This window comes from Coffea arabica, chromosome 9c (assembly GCF_036785885.1).
Source record: "Coffea arabica cultivar ET-39 chromosome 9c, Coffea Arabica ET-39 HiFi, whole genome shotgun sequence".
Taxonomy (NCBI): domain Eukaryota; kingdom Viridiplantae; phylum Streptophyta; class Magnoliopsida; order Gentianales; family Rubiaceae; genus Coffea; species Coffea arabica.
Genome location: NC_092326.1, coordinates 34,376,448 through 34,385,297, shown reverse-complemented (window position 1 = coordinate 34,385,297; position 8,850 = coordinate 34,376,448). Strand labels below are relative to the sequence as shown.

Here is an 8,850-nt window from a genome sequence, read left to right as displayed (position 1 = left end):
CATTCCACTTGAGGTTTGAGGTTCAACAATTCAAATGACTGTTGGTTATTTAGTATTTGTTTGCACCTTTGTCCTTTTTGTCTCATTCAAGTTATTATTGGGGTTATGAACCTGACAATCAGACGTTACCATTGCAATGCTTGTATTCTGAAATAGTTGATGAAATTATTGACATCCTGGGGTGGTGATGCTAATTTTTGTTGTGTTCTTAGAGAGGAGGTACTAGGTAGATTTTTTTTTTTTTGGGGTGCTTGAATGGAACTGTGGCCATATGCCAAAGTGGGCACTAAGTAGTTATATCCCACTAAGTAGTTGTAAATCCTACTTTACTTTCTTTTGAAGTAAGAGGGAAGATGCACATGGATATGCCTGGATTATGACTAAATTGAATAGCCAGGAAATGGTGGATGCCATATCTGCAGTAATAAGTTTCCAGGAAGTTCCAACTGCCAACCACAGAAGCAAACCTGTAGCGCTCCAACCAGGATAGGATTTGCTTGTCTCAGTCTATTTTGTTAGAAGTACTCGTTAAGATTTTGAGTGATGGCCAAAGCTCGCCAACCGTGGGTGTGCTTCCAGTGTACATTGGAGATATGCACCAATTTACAAAATGGTTAGTAAATTAGCTCAGGACACCAAAAGAATTCCTAATTGAACTGCTACTCAAAAGGGAGGTCAATGAGCTATTTGATTCCCATTTTCACCATTGTTCACTAAAGAAGATCAACAAGCTATATGGACGAGAGGTCCTCATATATAGTCTTGATACCTGGCCTTTCAGATACAGAGCGTATACAACGTAAAGCTATCCCGAGGACCTCCTTCGTTCCTTTCTCGGCCGCAGGAGTCCCCATCTCAGGCATTAATGCAGCATCAAAACAATCAGATCCATGACCTTCTGCCACCCTCAATCTCACCCAATCTGTCAGGTCGACTCCTCCATCTTCACCAGAAACAACATCACCAGCACACTTTCCGGTTAGCAGTTCCAGTAATATAACTCCAAAAGCATAAACATCTGATTTAAAGGAAGGCAGAGGCTTCTTAGATGCAGCCAACTCTGGTGCACGATAACCTAACACCCCAGCATCAAGAATCTGTTCAATCGTGCCTGATTGAGTCATGAGTCGGTGAAGGCAGTAATCTGCAACTCTTGCATTAAAATCTGGACCATCTAACAGGATGTTGGTGGCTTTAAGGTTTCCATGGGGAACCGCACGGTCAAAATGAAGATAATTCAGGCCACGTGCAACATCAACTGCTATTTTCAGCCTCTGTGCCCAGGTTAGAGGCGGACCTTTTCTTCCAGGTCGATCTGCAGAAGTTGGGAGTCCATCAGATGCAAAACACAGTTCATATTTCTAATGAGATATAGGAGCAAGGGACTTATACCGCCCTTCTACTTTCCATCTAAAGTCCTTGTTGTATGGATTACTAGTTATTAGAAGAGAGCCAACAGAACAAAGAATGTTAGGGAATTAGAAAAACAAAGAGATAAAACAGTTGTCAGAAGAAGCCTCAAGATTTGCACGGCTAAAAACCCTACCTAAAACAGCTTACACTGCTTGAATTGTATACTACCGCTTGATTCTTTACTTTACTAAGTAACTAATATTCAAAATAGATAATTATGCACAATAATTACGGAAATATTCAAAGAGTACAAAGAAGTTAAAAGGTTTTGTTAACCACTGGGGTTGGCCCAATGGCTGGGGGAGAGCTCTTTAGAGGTCTCCCTGCTGCCAAGTCCAGGGTTCGAATCTTGAACTTGACAGTTGGGATGGGAAGGGCATGGGAAGGGGTCGGAGGTAAAACAAGAAAAAAAAAAGTTAAAAGGTTCGGTTCATGTATGATCAGTAAATGAAGGAGAATTGTCTCCTTGAGATCAAGGTTAGTGGTGCATTACAAAGGTTTCAGATAAGCAGCTGATTTTTGAAAAACCAATATACCTGAGAATGGTTTATGCTGGCCTAGCTAGGAACAGACACGAGTTAATTCTCTATCACACAAGGCTCCAAGAAAACATCTTTCTCTAGTCCAACGATACCTTTAATTCAATGTTACAAAAATTCGATAATTGTCACCCTTTTTCCATCTGTAGAATGTCTTCACAGTCAGATCCCCAAAGACAGCATAATTATGCATCTTTGCTTAAGCATCATACTTTAATTAGCTTTATGAGCACCTAAGACAAACACAGTTTCATAAAACTCCTCTTATTAAACATGTTTATAGCTAAAAGCAAACCAGTTTCAAGACATAAGAGAGACTGTAGAGCACACAGATCAAGCCCATATGCAACGAGGCATATAGCAGTGAATGTGTTTGACACATCAAGAGTAACATGATTTTATTCAGGTAAAAGAAAAAAAATATATACTTTTTACAAGGCTCAGCCTTTAAAAGTTTATTAAGAAATGGTGGGAACAAATTCATTTCCGATACTCTATTTAATATTTGCTAAAGAAAATAACAAGAGTAAAATATCAAGCATAGAGTTTACCATATAAAAAGCTTGCAAGACTTCCAGGAGAAATGTAATCCGAGAGAATTAACTTCTCATGCTGTGTGGGTCCCCAATAGTAGCCTCTCAAAGTTACAACATTTGGATGCCTAATATTTGCAAACTTTTTGGCCTCTTTAGCAAAGTCCTTTCTTTGCTTTGCAACTCCTTCCCTTAACCACTTCACTGTCAAGAACAACCCATTTTCCAGTGTTGCCCTGTAAGATGTCCCATGACTGCTCCTGCCCAAGACTTCAGCTGGGGCCTTTGATAGTTCCTCAGGTGTAAATGAGATCGTGTCATCAAGAAAGAACAGCTCACCGGCTAATCTCTCTGGGGATCTGATATCCAGTCGAGCAAGGTTTTCAGCAGTGTAGGAATCCCCAGACTCAGGTGACCAAGAAAAGCCACTGCCCTTTGATGGAGAAAAGCCACTGCCCTTTGATGGAGAAAAGCCAGTTATGGCTGCCATTTTCTCATCAGGACTAATAATCTCTGATGATGAACCTTTGCGTGTGGTCATCATATCCTCAGCTGAAACTACCAAACTACCAGCACTGTCTCTTCCACTGAAGGTAGAAAGATTTTGCGGGGCTTGGTGACGGACATCTTTGCTTGCTATTGGCAGAGGCCTCCTTGACATGCGAATGTAATGAAGGAAAATGGCAAGGAGGATGATGATGACCAAAGCAATCACACAGGCAATTATTATTACCACTTTGACAATAGGTTTAAAATGTCCCTTTCTGTGATTTTCAGCTGGAACCTGGTTTGATCCGGTAGGAGGATTTGGAAATTGTAATTCTGAATTCCCAGGGTAGAAAGAAGATAAAGGAAATTTTCTCAAATTTTCAGGGACAACCCCAGAAAGATCATTGAGAGATGCATTAAAGCTTTGAAGACTGTCAGGCAAATTCTTTGGTAGTGGACCCGTAAAATGATTTTGTGAAATGTCCAGTGAATCAAGGGATTTGATGTCACCAACAGAAGCTGGAAGGGAACCAGAAAGATTATTCCCGGCAATATTGAGACCTTGAAGTCTAGACAGAGATCCAAGTCCATCAGGAAAGTTGCCACTGAATTGATTATGGGAAAGATCAAGAATTCGGAGATTTGATTCATTTGATGAAGGAGGGAAGAAATCTATACTTCCGCTCAGAGTGTTTCTCTGTAGGTGAAGTTCTTGAAGGGTAGGAACAGTCAATAGGCTGCTTAGAAGAGGTCCATTCAATAGGTTAAAACTGAGATCAAGGGTGCCGATTTTAGGAAACTGAGTCAAGACTTTTGGGAGGGAGCCATTCAACAAATTATGAGACACGTTAAGGTAATTCAAGCGCAAGAATTGGGCCGTTGCCTCAGGGATAGGTCCAGTCAATCTATTTTTGCTCAGATCTATAATTTCAAGATTACCCCATTTCAGCATTCTAGTCAAATTTCCTTCGAATTGGTTGCTGGATAAATCAATAATCACACAACTTCCTGTCACCAGGGGAAGTTCACCAGAAAGGGCATTGGAGGAGAGGTTAAGTGTTTGCAATGTGGTTGATGTTATCATACTGACTGGACCTGCAAAATAGCATACCTTATGTCAAGCTAGCAAGCAAAACAGAACAAAATTTAGTCCACAAGTTAAGTGAATACATGGATGTCAAGTAGTGAAAGGGATTGTACAACTAAGAAAATTTGGAAACACAACAAGAATAAAGTACAGATAATTTAGTAAGTTGTTTACCTGTCAGGTTGTTGCCACTCAAATCCAACTCAGTTAGAACCAGAGAACCACTTTTCAAAAGGTCATTAGGAATAAAGCCAGAGAATCTGTTGTTACTGAGTTTAAGAACCTCAAGGTCATATACAAAAGTGAAGCCAGGCAAGTCTCCATACAGCTGATTATAGCTCAAATCCAAAACCTTCAAGTTCCCAAATATCTGTGCCTCATCTACAAGTGATCCTGTCAGCTGATTGTGGCTAAGGTTTAAATACTTGACAGTCTCAGAAATGCCTGGTAGGAATTTTTGCTGCTGAGAAGGACTGGCAAGCAAATTCCCACTAAAATCAACGTGAGTTGCAGTAGTGAGCAACAAGAATTCTGGATCTAAATTACCATCGAGCATATTCCCATGCAAGTCAAGCACCTGAAGGTTTGCCACCAGCTCAAACCCTTTCGGTATTTTCTTTATAAACCCATTAAGGGACAAATTGAGAGATACCAAATTCGTCAATTTCATGAAAGACGAGGGCACTTCACCAGAAAAGGAGTTGTCACTTAAGTCCAAAGACTGAATTGACCCAAGTCCTGATATGGCATCTGGAATTGAGCCAGAAAAGTTGTTCCCAGCTAATGAAAGATTTTTCAATCTCCCTAAATTACCAATACCAGGTGGCAAGGTCGAAAAGAACAGGTTGTCTGATAAATCCAGATACTCAAGGCTTTTGAAATCACCAACATTGTTGGGCAATTTCCCAGAAATAGAATTGTTTGACATTGAAAGTTTCACAAGCATCGTAAGATTAGAAAATACGCTCAAGTCTGCATCGGCCAACAAACCGAGGTTGTCGAGGACAACAGCTGCAACACTACCAGCATTACACATTATACCGTTCCAAGAGGAGGGACATCCATTGAAGTCGATCGACTCCTCATTCCACGACTGGAGCACATAACCAGTTGGGTCATGCTTGATTCCCTTCTTGAATTCAAGCAATGTCAGTATGTCCTGGGAAGGAAGTTGCCCCAAGGCACAGAAAAAACAACATGCTAATGCCAAAACACCAATTAGCTTCATATTACCCTCAAACAAAGCTCAGCTCAACTTTCCAATCTAAACGTGTCCAATAAAAGACACCAACCAACTGGTTCATGCAAAAATATTAGCTTCAGCAAATCATAAACTTGCTCAAAGAAACCAAATAGACAGATACCAAAAACACCATGTGCTTCCAAACAATTCAACCCCACAACTTTCACACAAAAATCAGCCTTTACTATCCTCAATAGTACATAGTCCTTTTATGCGGCAGAAGAATAACCAAAAAAACACAAAATGAAACCAAAACCTCCAGTGCTCTGTACTGAATCTACAACAGAAGATGAAAAACAGAGCACCAAATAGACGATATCTAAATTACTACACTTTACAGCCAGAGTAACCAATGCAGACTAACAACTGACCGTAAAAGAAAACTCACAAAAGCTAAGCAACTTACACAGATCTAACAATACAACAGGCAGCATCCTCTGAGCATGCATTACCATTTCAGCTGACAACGTAGCTCAAGAGAAGACCAGTTACCCTTTCAAGCTTCACTCTTTACAGCAAAAAACTGAGCTTTACCCATTTCAAGAACTGCAGATTTGGTCAATAACTAAACTCATTGCCTCAGACCCATTAAAAATGAAGCAAAAGGGTCTCCAAATCTGCATTCAAACTGCATTAAATCCAACAAAAATATATTGGACCCAAAAGAGCTTTGGCCTTCAAGAACCCTAATACCAACACAAATTAGCTTCCAAAAGACCAAAAGCTTCTAACAATCACAATCCAAAACCTTACCGTTTCAGTCTAAATACATACATAAAAGTCCAAAAAGGCAATGCCTCTTTCCCTTCCAAACATTCAATTTATCTCTCTCTAAAAACCATCACTTTCTTGGGTATTTTCTCTCTCTAAAATGACATGTGGGGGAACCCAATACAAAAGTAACAAAACCCATAACTCTGTCTTTGTTTTTTGCTTTGGAATTTTACCTTAGATGGGCTTTATCAAGAAAAGTGCCTTTAATTGCTGCTCATTCCCATTCTTTTAAGGGTCAATTAATTTAATTAATCAATCTTTGCAAACTTTTTTACAATAACTTTTTTGTTAAAAAAAAAAAGGTAAAAAGGCTGCAATAAAAAGACAAAGGAAAGGAAATAGCGGGAAATGGGATTTTGTTTTGTTTAATCAAAAAATTTGTCAGCAAATTAAGAGCCTTTCCCCGCCAAGAAAAGGCAGAGAATCTTTCCTTACATAGTGGACGTCAAGCGGATTTATTAAATCTTGTTTTTAAGATCCTTTGGTGTCCTTTTATAGTTTTATGGGAAGTGATGTTAATAGTGTGCACTATTCTGCTGAGCTGAAGCAGCATGGCATGGGGAGGACTGAGGAGTATAGTCAGTGAACTATAAGAATGGGTCCCACCGGTGCCCTTTGACTACGGTTTAGTATGTTTGCGTGACTTTTTGTGGACTTTTGTGTGGATGTTTAATGTCAATTTCGTAGGATCATTGCTTTAAAATAATTTTTTGTTATAATAATTGAGCAGTGGTTTTTTTTGAATAATTCCATATACCTCCCCTGGATTTCTGATAATTATAGCCACCTCTCTTGAGATTAAAAAATTACACTTACCTCTCTTCATATTATGAAAAGATTGTAATAATCTTGGCAACTCTACAAATCTTAAATGAAATGTGAGTGTAAAGGAAAAAGAAATCCACATTTTGAAAATATTTCTTTATCGAATAGCTCTAATCTCATCTCACCTAATACATTATATTCAATTCCTGAGTCATTTAAATGGATTTCTTTTTAAGTTTTACACATACTCTACTAGTAGGATACATTTGTTAATAACAGTTTCTTCACAACTTACTTAGCAAAGAGAAAAAATGGGGAAAGTCCAAACAATATTAAAAAATGATGCCTTAAAATATAGCCTAAATTTTGCTGCAAAGAACTACATTAAAATTTTTTACTTTGCAAGTGATGCTGATATTTGATTTCTTTTGTCATTTAACTTGTTTTACCAATCAAATAGGGACAATATAGAATATTCATTAGACTTTTTGTACTTACATCATCATTTGTCATCAAAACATATTTTTTAGGGGAGATTTCTGTAATTTTATAAATCTTAAGGGAGATGGGTGCAATAATTACAAATATCGGGGGAGGTTTCTAAAATTATCCCTTTTTGACGATGAGAAATGATCAAATAGTAGTTTACTTCACTATTATGGAATTTTTTGAAAAATTATTTATAAGAAGTTCTTTAATATATTTTGTAGTACGTCTTTAGATAGAATTTTATTTGAAATATTCACATTTGGACAGAGGCCCCAAGAATTAGAAATTTTGATTTTCTAATTCTCTACTCTTTTCCCGCTTCTTAAATCCCATCCTACTCCTACTATTGGGAAAAAAAAATTTTAAATCATTTGGAATTATTAGTGTAACACTTTCTGTTTGTATGTACCGATGCATACGAAATTTTAAAAAAAAAAAGATAGTCAAAAAGATAAAAAAAAATGTGTTTATGATGTAAGCATAAATATTCTTTCATATAATCACATGTCCAAACATAATTATGTCATTACTTGTGCTTATTCGTAACTGTTAATATTGCAAATGAATGTTTGAACGTTTGATGATCATAGGGTAGGATTTTCGATAAGAAATTAATATTTCCATAAGATTTTAAGAAAAAACAATTAACATTGAGAGAATGATGTGACTAGAATATCATTTGAGACTAGAAGATAAATAATCTTCTCAAAATTGGATATAATGTATGATGTGCACTTGCTTCAGAGCATCACACAATTGATATGTAGACTGGAAATTATGTACATCTTAGTGCAATTTATTAGCATTTTTGTAGTGACTATTACAAATATTATTTTACTAATATCACAAACGTGTATTTCAATCACTTTTATATTTTTTCAAATATCTTTTTATTTTACATATATCAATTACAAAAATATTATAACAATTATTTTAAAAATAAAAAATATTATAATAATTATTCCAAACACACCAACTTGGTCACAATGAGCACATGAGCTACTTGTCATTGATTGTCTCTAACTTTATTGGTGTAAATGGATGAATATACAACAAAACAAAGACACAATACTAAAATACGTGTGGAATACACCTCCCAACCTTTTTCCTCATGAAAACTTTGAATTAAATAAACTAACCTCCTTTATAAGTTCTAAAGCATTTTTGTTCTCCTTTTTTATAATTTATTTTTCTGTTTATAATTCTCTGAGTCCAACACTATATTACACATAGTAGCTACTTATATTATGATCTAGTATATAGGAAAGATGTCATTACACTTAAAAGAACCAATTATAATTGTCAAAAAGTTCAAATAATATTTGAAAATGTCTTCACAATTATGATTTCTATATAACCAACAAAACACTTCAATAGAAAAAAAAAATAGACTTATTTTTTATAACATAAGATCGGTGAAAGCTAATTGATCTGAACCAAAATCTGTTACTCATTCCTTTCCCTCTTCTTGGGGAAGGATTTATATGCTGGGATCAGAAACAAGAGAAGAGTTTGCAA

At 36.7% G+C, this 8,850-nt stretch overlaps 1 protein-coding gene across 2 annotated transcripts; it reads right to left on the bottom strand.

Moving 5' to 3' along the window:
• Positions 1-670: 670 nt before the first annotated feature.
• On the bottom strand, positions 671-6,491 carry LOC113708927 (LRR receptor-like serine/threonine-protein kinase GHR1). 2 transcript variants are annotated; one of them, XM_072065322.1, is made up of 4 exons: positions 5,711-6,297; positions 4,236-5,356; positions 2,504-4,069; positions 671-1,315 (listed from the first exon to the last, which is right to left on the bottom strand). In XM_072065322.1, the coding sequence occupies exons 2-4, from the start codon at positions 5,287-5,289 to the stop codon at positions 732-734; spliced, it is 3,204 nt and encodes a 1,067-aa protein (XP_071921423.1). In that variant the 5' UTR covers positions 5,290-5,356; positions 5,711-6,297; the 3' UTR covers positions 671-731. The 2 variants fall into 2 exon arrangements, with proteins under 2 accessions (XP_071921423.1, XP_027087453.1); XM_027231652.2 differs by having other exon boundaries at positions 4,236-6,491.
• Between the last annotated feature and the right edge of the window lie 2,359 nt (positions 6,492-8,850).

Coding starts and splice junctions, on each gene's coding strand:
- LOC113708927 (XM_027231652.2), bottom strand. CDS start 5,289: ATGAAGCTAATTGGTGTTTTGGCATTAGCATGTTGTTTTTTCTGTGCC. Junction 4,070..4,235: donor GAGTGGCAACAACCTGACAG/GTAAACAACTTA, acceptor GCTATTTTGCAG/GTCCAGTCAGTATGATAACA. Junction 1,316..2,503: donor TCTTGCAAGCTTTTTATATG/GTAAACTCTATG, acceptor CAACTTCTGCAG/ATCGACCTGGAAGAAAAGGT.